The 14,328-nt window shown below is 36.4% G+C and overlaps 1 protein-coding gene across 1 annotated transcript in view; it reads right to left on the minus strand.

The window, feature by feature from the left end:
- LOC123801533 (uncharacterized) overlaps nt 1-14,328 on the minus strand; it is a 219,874-nt gene that overhangs the window by 162,528 nt on the left and 43,018 nt on the right. Inside the window, exon 5 of the mRNA XM_087857899.1 lies at nt 11,485-11,729. Coding sequence (XP_087714025.1) covers nt 11,485-11,729 — 245 coding nt within the window. The remainder of the gene's footprint in view (nt 1-11,484; nt 11,730-14,328) is intronic.

The following is a 14,328-nucleotide window of genomic DNA, read 5'->3' on the forward strand; positions in this document are numbered from 1 at the left end:
GGCTTCCTTCTGCATATCTCTGCTCTGTTTTCTACTCTGCAGACCCCAGCTGCTTCAACTGCCTGAATGTGAAGCCTTGTCTCCTTAGCTCAGTGAGACTCTCTGCTAGGATTCCACTTTACTGCTCTACAGTCAGAATATTGTGGCCAGGTAGAGAGCCAGGGTTTACCTCAAAACTTCTCTTAAGGATCAGGAAGTCTGGTGTTTCCTGATGGCCAGTGCCCAGAACATTGCTTCATACATTCTCTCCAGTATAATAGTTGATTATAGCAGAAGAGCTGGTCTGATACCAGCTACTCTCTCATAGCTAAAATTGGATATTGCAATATTGTTTAAGTTTTTAATTAAAAAGTATAAATGGATACAATCATTTTTCGTGAGCTAACTACCACCCATGTTTATGCATTAGTAATACAAATATAGGTTAATTATTTCACAAGTTCACTTTATTTTATGGAACTACTACTCAATTAATTATCAGATCCTCTTATATTGAGAAAAGGAAAAAAAATGTTTACAAATAAGAGTAACCTGCTGATGCCTTTGGAATGTGTCAGCTGGGATCACCTAGAAAAAATAAATGGAAGTCATATTTTTAATAATGTATGAGGTGCACAAGGAAAACACTTGTCAAAACTGTTGCCATACCCTATCTATATATAAATGCATATGTTTATAAAAGTGTTTTCCCTGTGTTGTGCTAATCTTTTTTACTTGGCATATTTTTAATGGTTTTTCCAAATGACCTTTGTAAAATTAATCAAGGATCTGACACTATCCTTTGGAGAAATACAAAGAAAGAATGCTGCTTATAATAACTTTTGCATGAAAACAGCCAGAAAATGACAAAACAGGGCAAACATTAATACTGAAAAAAAAAAAAAATTAAAGCTTGAAAGTGGAACTAACTGAAAAATGTTGCCTTTTTGTCAGTAATATTTTTGTGTGTCTCTGAAATTCCATTTCCCTTTATTTCTAGACCATTGTCTTTATTACTTGAGATCAGATAGATTTCTCAAAACATTTTACTAAGAAAAATACACCACAATTTCTCAAGAGCTCTAACAGTGAGAAGCATCTAAATTAAACATTAATAAAATGTACAGGAAATATGTGTAAAAAATATAAATATGAAGAACCTAGAAAGATGTCTGCAATTAGACAGGATGAAAATCTAAAAGAAATTAAATTTAGTTGTAATACATTTTCTATTCTTTTCCTTGAGAAAATTACTACTGAAGTGAGGAATTTTTCCCCCTGTAATTTAAATGTTAAGCTGCCAGATGTGTGTCTCATGCTTGAAGAGTCGAAGCTTTGCATTATTTAGCATATTAAGAATCACAGAATTTTAAAAAGGGCTCCTTTATTGCCTCGAGGTTCTAATTAAGTAAACCTTAGCCTGGTACATTTAAAACTTGCAATACAAGAGATTTTGCTCTTTTTTTCCTCATAGTCAAGTCACATCTATGTAATAAATATAGAAAATCTTTAAGATGATATAATTTTTCTTTTGCTTGAAGAATTAAAGCTATCTATTATTTTAAGAAGTTTTTAATAGAAGCCAGCAATCTAGAAGACAACTAAGGATTGGAAATACTTTTTAATCATTGCAAGTTGCTTTCCTTATTTATACCAAAGCATATGTGTTTCATAAAGGTAGTTCTACACTATCGATCTTACCCTTTCTCCCTCACTTCCGCTGCCTCTGCTGTGGCCTCAACCATGCTTTCGTTAGACAAAGGAGATTCTAGGAAGCAACAAGAGCGTAGGTTTTGGACTGATACTGGGTTTTTTGTGTTTCTGTACATGTGTCTGTCTGTGTTAAATATCTGATCACACAGCACTAATTACTTGCTCTTTCAGCAGCTTGTGGAGAGAGTCCCAGCAGCTTACGTGAAAACCATAATCATATGGAAGTTCTGTAGGCACACGACATTCATAAATCATACCCTTAAATACAGTTATTTTTGCCATTTTAGAAAATGTCAAAGGTGTCAACTCTGTCCAAATATACCGCTTAACAGTGACGATTTTAGTAAATTGACTTGAAATGCATTCAGCTAACTGACAGTTAAAAGTATATAATCTAGTTCATAGTACAAATGAACAGTTTAAAGGCCAAAATAAGCACCAAAGTATGAATTCCCAATGACATATTGCAGTGACCCTGGCTGCAGCTACAGACCAAAGTCTTAGCATTGCTTATCCACATCAGAAATAGATGCCTCAAATTTTTGGAATGTGATTTTTTAATATCTAGTTTCTAGTTAAGAAAAAAATGTTTTAGGGGAGCCTGGGTGGCTCACTTGTTAAGCATCTGCCTTCTGCTCAAGGCCTGATCCCAAAGTTCTGGGATCGAGCCCTGCATTGGGCTCCCTGCTCCACTGGGAGCCTGCTTCTTCCTCTCCCACTCCCCCTGCTTGTGTTCCCTCTCTCACTGGCTGTCTCTCTCTCTCTGTGTCAAATAAATAAATAAAATCTTTAAAAAAGAAAGAAAGAAGAAGAAGAAGAAAGAAAGAAAGAAAGAAAGAAAGAAAGAAAGAAAGAAAGAAAGAAAGAAAGAAAGAAAGAAATGTTTTAACCGCTTTTAAAGAGATGGCCCACTATCTATTTGAGGATACAGTGAACAAACTAGAAATTACATAAATTCAGGTAATGATTGACACCATTCTTAGCTGGCAGCATGGTTTCAACCTGTAAACACTAACTTCTCGGACACTGCAAATGTAAATAGATAAAGGTTTTTCATAACATGAAGAAACCAGAAATTCTCTTATTTTTTCCTCACAGGAAGAACAAATGAACCAAGTGATCTTTAAATATAACTGTGGTCAAGGGGCAAATATCATAAAATTGGAGCTTAGATTTGGCCACAATTATTCCCTCCAAAGTCCAAAGTGCTTGGTAATAGGTAAAGGGCATATTTTATGAATTGTTTTCTTAGAAGTCTAAAGAAGCTTAATGGTTTCATATTTAAGGATGTTTTAATATTATTGGTGGCAGAATTGCAACAAAACCATCCCTACTTTCACTTCTGTTCAGACCATTAAACCACAGTCTGTCCACATGGGACTTCAACCCATGTGACACTGGGGTACTACTCATGAATCTCAGCAGTTAGTTGATTGGTAATAACACATTATGCTTTCTACAGTATTTTTCAGTTTATAAAACCAGACTTGTATATGCTACTTATTTAATTCAAGCTATTTGATGAACCTTATTGTTGGCATAGAACTGCAAATATTTCTGCCATGATATCAATCCAACAGAAATCTCTGAGTATTTTTGCGTTTGCAGGATAAAAATAAATTCATGCATGCATGCCTTGCCTAATAAAATATGACTGTAATGTAAGAGCAGGAATACATTTGGTTATTCTAAGAATAATTTTTAAGCATCACCCATTTCTGCCATCCTTAAGAAGACTTTACCCTTTTATGAAAGTCTTTTTCATGAAAGCATCTATTTTCCTTATTCTTAAAAATATTAAACTCTCCATCTTAAGCGCAACAAAAGAATTCAGAAATTTTATTATGTTTGTCATGAGCTTTCCTTGGTTATCATCAATTAACACTTTCACTGAATTTAGAATATTCAAAGCTATTTAGAATAATAAATTATTTTGCCCACTAAGTCCTTGTGTTAAAAGAAAATAACAGGTAAGGATCGAGAGAATCATTGCCCAATACCACAATTAGGCAGGATAAAAACATACCCAAGGATGTGTCTAATATTATGGAAAGCAACTCAGTAACACAGGAGTGATTTAGTGAGCACCTATTATATGTATAACTCTTTTTTTTTTTTTTCAAGAGAGAGAGAGCCCAAGTGCACACAGGGTGGGAAAGGCAGAGGGAGAGGAAGAGAGAGAGAATCTTAAGCAGGCTCTATGCCCAGTGCAGAGCCCAATGTGGGGCTCAATCTCATAACCCTGAGCTTATGACCTGAGCTGAAATCAAGAGTCAGATGCTTAACCAACTGAGCCACCCAGGCGTCATAAAACTCTACATAAATTATCAATAATCCTCAAATAGGGCCTGTTACCTCCCCTTTTTGGTGAAGAAACAAGATTCAGTTTAAGGAACTTGACAAAAGACATTAAATGATGAGGATCAAGGTCTGAATTTAAGCCTGACCCCCATATTGAGGCTCTACTTCCCCCACTGAATTTGCACGGGTCTGGATTATCTCTATTGATTTCTTTTCTGGTGCATTTCTGGTGGTAGACAGAGATTATGGTTACTTGTCACAAAAAAAGGAACAAAAACAGAACTGTGACTCAACCCCCGGTGAGTTCTGGTTGTTCATGCTAGGGAGGAAAGGAATAACAAAATACTGAAGAAAATAATAGGGAGAGCTACATTGTTGAGTTCATACTACAGATCAGCCTTTACAGGTTTCAAAGTCTTGAATTAGCTACTAATTGAAAACCCTTCTTCCCAAAGTTTTAAAACATTTCGCTAATTCAAATTTTATCCCTTTCTGTGGGGACATGATGCTAAGTGATTTTAACCAGTCACAAAAAAATAGATACTGTATAATTCTACTTATATGAGGGACCTATAATAGTCAAATTCAGAAAGCAGTATGGTGGTTGCCGAGGGCTGTGAGGAGGAGGAAATGGGGAGTTAGTGTTTAATGGGTACAGAGTGTCAGTTTTGGAAGATGACAAAGTTCTAGAGACGGATGGTGGTGGTGGTTGAAGAACAATGTGAATGTACCGAATGTCACGGAAGTATACACTTTGTAAACGGTTAAAATGGTAAATTTCATGTTGTCTTTATTTTACCACAATTAAAAAACTTTTTCCACTTCCAAATTTTTCAAGCCCTAAAAGAAATGCCAAGAAACATTTAAAATGCGGTGGGACCCCATACAACAACAAGGGGCTTCTGGTTAGGATCAGATGGCTTAGACTCATTTCTCCCTTCTCCTTCCTTCTATGTGTAACTATAAAGTCCAGAAATAATGTAAAAGGCAGCCAAGGGAGAACTCTGAAAGGTATAATGAGGAAGGAGAAGTGATTGTAGAGCCCAGGACTGAAGCAACAATGTAAGGCAAGACAACATAATCGCACCCTCAAACCACCCAACAGAAGACCCGGACCCAACATCTTCAAACCCATCCTATCAGCAGATAGTGCTTTATGTAGGCCCATTCACCTGCTTTTCAGAAAGAAGGCCCCCCAACACCACCAAGTGAATCCAATAACACTGGAGAGGATAACCCGGAACCCAGACTGGAGTGAACATCCCTGCTGCTTAAAACAGCCCTCCCCGAACAAGAGACAACAGGTGGCTGAGTGATACCAGTGGGCAGATCCTGCTGCTATTAGTGACTGGACTACAAAGCCTCTTCACATCCTGAGGCAGGACACTCCCTTCTTCACCCATAGCACCAGGAGGCCAGAGCTGGAGAAGTTCCTGTCCTCTCAGAGGTTACCAGCAGGGTCCGTTAGGAGACCCAGATGCACAAGCTGAATAATGCAGACCAAAATAGCACACTTTTCAAGTGTTGAAAGACAACCACAAATCTTATATCCAGTGACTACCCTTTAAGAATGAAAGCAGAATACATTCTCAGATGAAGGAAAACCAAAAGAATGTGTCACTAGAAGACCTATCCTTAAGGAATGGCTAAGGGAAGGTCTTCAAACATGAAATAATAAAGGAAATGATTAAAGAAGGAATCTTGAAGCATCTGGAAAGAAAAGAGAAAAACGTAGAGATCATCAAATGTGAGTATGCATTCTTGTTTCCCTTATGGGTGTGATAAATCATATTTGACAATTGAAACAATAATTATAACACCATGTTACTCAAGACAATTATATTTTAAAGTGGGGAAAGTAAAGGGACGTAAATGGAAGTAAAGTGTCTGCACTTGACTCAAGCAGGTGAAATACTGACACCAGGAAACTGATAAGTCACATACTTACATTGTTAGACGCAGAGCAACTACTATGTAAATTACATAAAAAGATATGTTCAAAAAGGAAAAATAAATCAAGATGCAATCCCAAAAAGTGTTCAAGCAATACACAGGAAGGAAGTAAAGAGGAGCAGAGAAATTAAAAAAACAAGACGTAATGAGAAAAGAATTTTAAAGTGGCAGACTTAAGCCCTGTCAATAATTACCTTAAATGTATCTAACTATATCAATAAAAAGGCAGATATGAGCAGGCTGAATTTAAAGACATGACCAATTATATGCTATTTATTTTTTAAAAGTACTTCAAATTCAATGGCATAGATTAAAAGTAAAAAGAAAAAGAAAAAAGATGTATCATGCAGACATTAATTTTTAAAAAGCAAAATTGGCTATATTGATATCAAATAAAATAGATAATTAACATCAGATAAAGTACCAGATAAAATAGAGTTCATAGTAAAGACAAAGACAGAGAGGAACATTATCTAATAATTAAATTATCAATCTACTTGTAAAGTGTAACAGTCTTAAATACATATACACCAAGCAGCAGAGATTCAAAATACATGAAGTAAAAACCGATAAGGCTGAAAAAAGAAATAGGAAAATTCCCAATTATAGTGTAGGACTTCAACACTCCCCTCTCATCAAACGATAGCACTACAAGACATAAAATCAACAAGGATATAGAAAATCTGAACAATACAACCAACAAACAATATCAATTTGAACACACACACACTCTACTCAACAACAGAGCAATATACTTTTTCTTTTCAAGTGTCTCTGGATCATTCACAAATATATCCTGGTCCATAAAAGAAAATTTATCAAACTGAAAATAATTGAATGGAGTATGTTCTCCGATCATAATGAAATCTGACCAGCAATCAATAACAGAAGGACAAGGGGAAACCTTAAAGCCCTTGGAAATTAAATGCACTTCTAAATTATCTGTGGGTCAAAGAAAAAAATCTCAGAGGCAATAAAAAGTAGAACTGAATAAAAATGAAGATCAACATTTGTGAGATTCAGCTAAAGTAATGCTGAGAGGGAAATCTATAGCACTAAATGCTTACGTCAGAAAAAGGAAAAATCAATAATCTAAGATCTTATCTCAAGAACCCAGAAAAAGAGCAAAATAAAACCAAATCAGGTAGATGGAAGAAAATAATAGTGCTTAGAATAGAAGACATTAAAATTGAATTGAATTTCCAAAAAATCGATCAAATTCATAAGCGTCTTTCTTGCAAGACTGACAAAGACAAAAAGAGAGAAGACACAACTCACCAATACCAGGAATTAAGTGGAATATTATTACAGATACTGCAGCCATTAAAAAGGAAAATAAAGGAATACCTTGAGTAACTTTATGCTCGTACATTCAACAACTTAGATGAAATGGACCAATTCCTTAAATACTAAGAATAACCAAAACTCATCCAAGATGAAATAGATCATCTGAATAGTCCTGTAGCCATTAAATAAATTGAATTCACAATTTTGAAACCCAAGGCTCAGATGGTTTCCCTAGACAATCCTTCCAAAATATACAGAAAAATTCACACAAATTTTACTTAATCCCTTCTAGAAACTAGAGGAGGGAACACTTTCTAATCATTTAATGAGGCCTTTATAACCCTGACACCATCAACACCAGGCAAAGTACATCAGCAACAAAAGTACAGACCAGTATCTCTCAGAAACTTAAAAAATCCTCAACAAGGGGAGCCTGGGTGGCTCAGTCAGTTAAGTGTCCAACTCTTGGTTAAGCTGAGGTCATGATCTCAGGGTTGTGAGATGGAAGCCCACTTTGGGCTTCTCCCTGGGCATGGAGCCTGCTTAAGATTCTCTTCTTCTCCTTCTGCCCCTCCCAAAAAAATCCTCAACAAAATATTAGCAAATTGAATCCAACAGTGTGTGAAAAGAATTATACAGCCTTACTATAGCTAGAGTAATCAATACTGTGTGGTATTGGGACAGACACATAAATCAACAGAATAGAACAGAGTAGGAAGGAAAAAAGTTCAAGAAATCTGCTCAATGGCTGACTTTTCAGAAAGGTGCAGGGGCGCCTGGGTGGCTCAGTTGTTAAGCGTCTGACTTTGGCCGAGTGAGTGATCCTGGGGTCCTGGGATCGAGCCCCTCATCCGGCTCCCTGCTCCGCTGGGAGCCTGCTTCCTCCTCTCCCACTCCCCCTGCTTGTGTTCCCTCTCTTGCTGGCTGTATCTTCTTTCTCTGTCAAATACATAAATAAAATCTTTAAAAACAAAAAAAACACAAAAGCCACAGAAAAGTGCAAAAGCAAGTCAACAGAGGAAAGATATCCTTTTCAACAAATGGTGTTGGAGAAACTAAACTTCTCTTGGAAAAAATAATAATTAATAATAATAATAATAATATAATAATAAAATAAAAATTGACCTGAACCTCATTCCTTATATTAAAAATAACTTGAAATGGATTATCTTTTTGGAAAAAAAATAGGAAAAAATATTTAGGATCTTAGGCTAGACACGGAGTTTTTAGACTTGACACTAAAAGCCTGAACCATAAAAGGAGATTGATAAATTGAACTTCATTAAAATTCAAAGCGTCTACTCCATGAAAGACCCCATTGAGAGGCTGAAAAGGCAAGCTGCAGACTGAGAGAAAATGTTTGCCAACCACGTATTCAACAACTATTGGTTTTATCCAGCATGTCATGTGTTATGGGGAAAACATCAGAATGACGAACTTCTGGCGGTGTCTCCAACAATGAGTTCACTACACTCAGTTAAAACTTTATTTCATTGTAATTATTCACATACATGATGCCTGATATCTACGAGTCTGATAAATGGGGGGAAAAGATGTCATATTATAAGTTTAAGTGAAAGGAAAAGGAAATACTACTGATTGTGGGTCGAAAAGAAAATGCTACAGTAATCTTTAAAAACTGATGCCACCTGCTAAATACGTGACCTTAGAAGTTTTATGTGCATTTATGCATGTAGATGGGTGTGCATGTGTAATTGGTATCACCTTAATGCTGGAGGAGACATGCTTGCCGATAAAAATAGGACACCAGCCTAACTATAGGGAAATTAGTGAGAATTTATTTGAAAAGAGAGGGTGAGTAGAATGAAAGGAGAAATATTTGCAGTTTAGGGTTTTGAATTACTGTTTTTCACCAAATTATGTTTTCACAATCTGTGTCTCTTCACTACACTACAGGAGTCATCAGTGCCTTTAAAATTAGCATTATGCCTTCTATATGTTTACAGTACACATGTCAAAACCATAGCAGGATTTTTTTCACTAAAACTTACAACCCACAAACTTCTAAATGCTCAAAATCCTAGTGAAGTTGTTAAGGTCCACTGTTCATTTAATAAGTTACAGTAAATAATCTTAACCAAAAAAATAGCTGTGGTTTTGTAAGGAAAGGTGGTTCGAACTCGCTGGCCTCTAGCAATCAAAATAGCCAAAGACCATGTGTTATGTAGCAGCAAGTCCTTATATCACTCATTGCCAAGGTGTCAACGTTCAAGAACAGACTGATTTCTCTAAGAAATGAGTATTATTCCAAGAGACTGACTTTCTCCTGCTTCATGCAAAAAGAAATATTGTTTGATTCAAAAGCCTATTTTCCAGTTTATATTTCCTGTTTCTTATTCTATGTGGATCATCTAATTAGACTGAGTGGATCATTCAGAATAAAATTACTATCCCTATTTGATTCTAATTATTTCTGCTTTGAACAAAGTCAATCATCTGTTCATAGGAAGTTAGACACTGGAAGAAGGTGAACTAAATGAGTCAGACCATTAAAGTGTTCAAAGCGGGAATCATGTTTAGAAAGAGTTAAGGAACCCATTTATTCATGTGATGACTCACAATACCACTTATTTTTCATTTCCACTTGTAGTTTCACCAGGTTGAAAAGGACAGTACTGGATCAAAGGAAATGCTCCCTGCTAACTACGACTTGCACAAAGAGCCTATAGTATGTCTTCTAAGGAGCAATGTCTATTCTCTCGCAGGAAGCATCTGAAGTTGTCAAACTCAGGGAATCAGAGAGGAGAATCATGGATGGATGGGGAAATGGGAGACAGTTAATCAATGGGCATAGTCCCGATTTTACAAGATGAGAACATTCTAGAGATTTGCTCTATAACATCAGCCAAATGATTAATAACACTGTATTGGACACTTAAACGTTCGTTAAGAGGGTAGATCTCATGTTCCTTTATTACCACAATGAAATAATATTTCAAACATGAAAAAATGGTAGTTAAAATCAGTACTATAAACTAGAACAGTTGTAAAGCCATGTCAGGGAGGCTGCTGCTTTGTCTTGTCTAAGAAGCAAATTCTCCTCAGCCATGGTTTCTTTCATCATCATCCATTCAGTACGTTTATCCCCACAGTTCTTTATTTCCACCTTGTTCAGATGTGCCTTTAGCTTCTGGAAATGCTCTGGTCAAACAGTGGGGCCAAAGATGAGTGTGTCTTATCTCAGGTCTACCGTGACCCTTTCTTCCTAAACCACCACTCCCAAGGCTTTCTAGAAAGGTTCAAATATTCTCAACGTGGTCAACCGTGGTATCTCATATTCAGTCGAGAACTATGATATTATTTGTCATCCATATCCTCTTCTGCAATATCACTTTGTAAGGATAGCTGTCTGATACTGAGGCACTGAGTATCCACAGATTAAATAACAGAGATTCGCAAGGAAAAATCAGATTATTTTTGTGGATAGTACGTTTGTTTGAGTGATTGTTGAATGTACAGGGCATGCCTGCATTTGTCAACCTATTTCTCATAATCGGTGAAGGAACACACACACACACACACACACACACACACACACAAAACAGGATGTGTGTGTGTGTGTGGAGGGAGGAGTATTTATTACCTCTGCGTTAAAGACCAGAAAAGTTATGTATCCTGAAAAATGTTTTTAATTATTTCAAGAAGTATAAAAAGTATTTTCAAAAATGACTTTATTAATGACTCCTAAAATATTGATAAGTTTTTGAAATGGCCTACGTCAACTGAGTGGGGACAATGACAAGCCAGTTCCAATGATAATGCAACTCGGTTGCCCCTTTCTGTTTCCTCACAGTGCTGTTAAATAGCACAGGTACAAAGGGGAAACGGAGTGTGATGACTGTATGGGACCAAATAAAACGGTGAGGGTGTAAAATGTCCTGAAAACACAAGCTGTAATCTGCTGTTGTCAATCTAATCCACACACACTCTGTAATTAGAAACATATTGGAAGAGGGCAGCAGGCACATATTTGTACTTTTCCCTCAAACCTTTATTTTGATCATTCACACGTGACATGTTCATTTTTATTGCCGCTCCCTTACAAAAAAAAAAAAAAAAGAATTTTAAAAAGGGAGCTTCAACCCCCCTCCCCCTAGAATTTTTTGAACCCTTCCAAATAATTTCTCATTTTTTTTCTCACGAAAGGAGGCAACACAGCAAAGATTCTAACCTGCTGGAAACGTTTTAAGCCCGCCTCGTCTCTCTGTCCCCCAGATCCTTTTGACATACCCTCCTCCCTCCTTCCTTCGCGTTAAACTGCTTCTCTACTTCCTTTCCATCAGTGGGAACACTTCCCTTATGGGTGTCAGGATCTCTCGGAGGGGGCAGGGGCTGCCCTGCAGAGGAAATGACAAGCTGTGAAATGTAAAAGAACAATTCCTTCCACATGTTCCTTTGCTCCTGGAGCGCTGAGGGCTTGTCAGCTACCATCACTTTGGAATCAGGCAGGACTGTGCGTCGTAGTTCTGTCAAAACTAATTTACAATTAAAGACCTGCATGACTGTTTAAAGCTTTTTCAATTCCAGCAGTTTGCTGAAATGACTTTGAGATTGAAGTGGATCAGACCAGAAACCTTTGTTGTAATTAACTACAGTGGATGAGGAAGAAGCTCAGAAAATAAGACAGAGCTGAAATCAAATTGTATGTTTATAATATAAATAAGTAATATAAATAAATAATATATAATTTATTTATAATATATACTGTATTTATATTATATATTATATATATTTATATTTTATATACAAATACATATTATATGCTTATTTTTATTTATTTATAATATAAATAGTATGTTGTTATATTATTACATACTATATTATATATATTATATGTCATATATATTATAGTATATTCATATGTATATATGAAATCCTTACCTCACCTCCAATTAACAACATATATGTGGAAATTTCCAAGCTGAGCCTCAATTTGGAGAATTTAATATTGCAGGTATTGGAAATCTTATTTAGTTTGTGAATAAAGTTACAAAAAGTTCCTTCACTGATAGGAAGGAAGGAAGGAAGGAAGGAAGGAAGGAAGGAAGGAAGGAAGGAGGGAAAGAAGGAAAAAGGGAAGGAAGGATTGATTTATCTTGACCATCTGACATTTAAAAAAAAATTATATTATTTTAAAATACTTCAAAGCATTTTTCTGATTTAAAACATTTTAATCCATTTCTCTGATATATTAAGCAAAGGCATCTTAAAATTGCAGGTAATTAGCTTTTTATGCAGATTAATCACTTTGAAACATACTGCGGGTCCCTGAGGTTCAATTTTGCATTCAGATAACCACCTTGTATTCGCTTATGTTATTTCAAACTCCAGAAACCCAAAAGAATAAATATCATATCTAAAAGCTGCCTCAGCATTTCACCAAATGGTGGTTCTGAAGTGGCTATTCCAAGTTCTTAAAATCTAGGACATCCTTTGCAGAAGTACTCATTCCGTAAAAGCTAGCTGAGCGAACAGAGGTACACCTAACAGGAAATTCTTTGGGACAACCTCTCCACAAACTCAACTCAAACTGTCAAAAGCAAAGTCATATAAACTATTTTCAAATATCAGACTCATAATTCTTTCATAGAAGCAAGGTAACTACTAACTTTCAGATTATTAACTAAAAATATATTGGGGCGCCTGGGTGGCTCAGTTGTTAAGCGTCTGTCTTCGGCTCAGGGCGTGATCCTGGAGTTCAGGGATCGAGCCCCACGTCAGGCTCCTCCACTGGGAGCCTGCTTCTTCCTCTCCCACTCCCCCTGCTTGTGTTCCCTCTCTCGCTGGCTATCTCTCTCTCTGTCGAATGAATAAATAAAATCTTTAAAAAAATAATAATAAAAATAAAAATATATACGACTGTGGTCTGGGATAATTAACAGTGTCTGAAAACTTGCTTTTCTTATCTTACACAGGAGGAAATGGTGGCCTAAAGACTTCAGGGAACATGATGTGGAGACTTGTATAAAACTGGCCACACATACTTGAGCTCTGACACCCACACAGTAGGTCTCTTAATATATAATGAACACACTAACTAAGCTCTAGTGACCAGCTTGTCCATGGCTCCCTGTTCTAAGTTCCAGTATTACGGACCTTCAGCTACTCTCCATCTGTGCTTCTATTCCCACTGCTGTTAATTAATTTGCCCTCCATCCTGCCTCTACTCATGGCTTAGATTGGACATAACCATGCACATTGGGCAGAGCCCTCTCACCAGGCCACCAATTATATCATGAAAATAGAACCACACACGCATGGCCAATTGATTTTTGACAAAGGGATAAAGGCAACTCAGTGGTGAAAGAACAGTCTTTTCAACAAATGGTGTTGACAAATTACAGACAAACCACCTTTCCTTCGCAAACCACCTTTCCCACAAAGGATCTGTATCCAGAATGTAGAAAGAACTCTCAAAATTCAACAACAACAACAAAAAAAAACGCAAACAACCCAATTCAAAATAGGCAAAAGACTTGAACAGATACTTTCTCAAAGATTAATATGGATGGCCGATAAGCGCATATGAAGCTGCTTAATAAAATTAGTCACTAATAAAATACAAATTGAAATTATAACTTCAAATTTAATTTTGAATACAAATTGGAATGACTTAAAAAAAACAATACTAAGCTCAGGTGAGGGTGCAGAGCTACTGAAACTCTCATATGTTTCTCGTGGAAATGCAAAATTATACAGCCATTCTGTAAAAGAGGCAGCGTCTTAAAAAGTTAAAAATACATATACCATCTGGGTGCCTGGGTGGCTCAGTCTGTTAAGCTCCAACTCTTGATCTATGCTCAGGTTATGATCTCAGGGTCATTCTCAGGGTCATGAGATCAAGCCCTGAGTCGGGCTCCACTCTGAGCTTGAGGCCTGCTTGAGATTCTTTCTCCCTCTCCCTCTCCCTGCCCCTGTCCTCTCTCTGTCAAATAATAATAATAATAATAATAATAATAATAATAATTCTACTCTTAGGTGTATCTCTTGGAGAAATCAGTACTATGTTCACATTAAAACTTGTATATGAATATTTATAGCAACTCTATTCATAATTGCCAAAAAAAATGGAAA

Source organism: Ursus americanus, chromosome 32, assembly GCF_024610735.1.
Source record: "Ursus americanus isolate L20-20 chromosome 32, mUrsAme1.1.p, whole genome shotgun sequence".
NCBI classification, from domain to species: Eukaryota; Metazoa; Chordata; class Mammalia; order Carnivora; family Ursidae; genus Ursus; species Ursus americanus.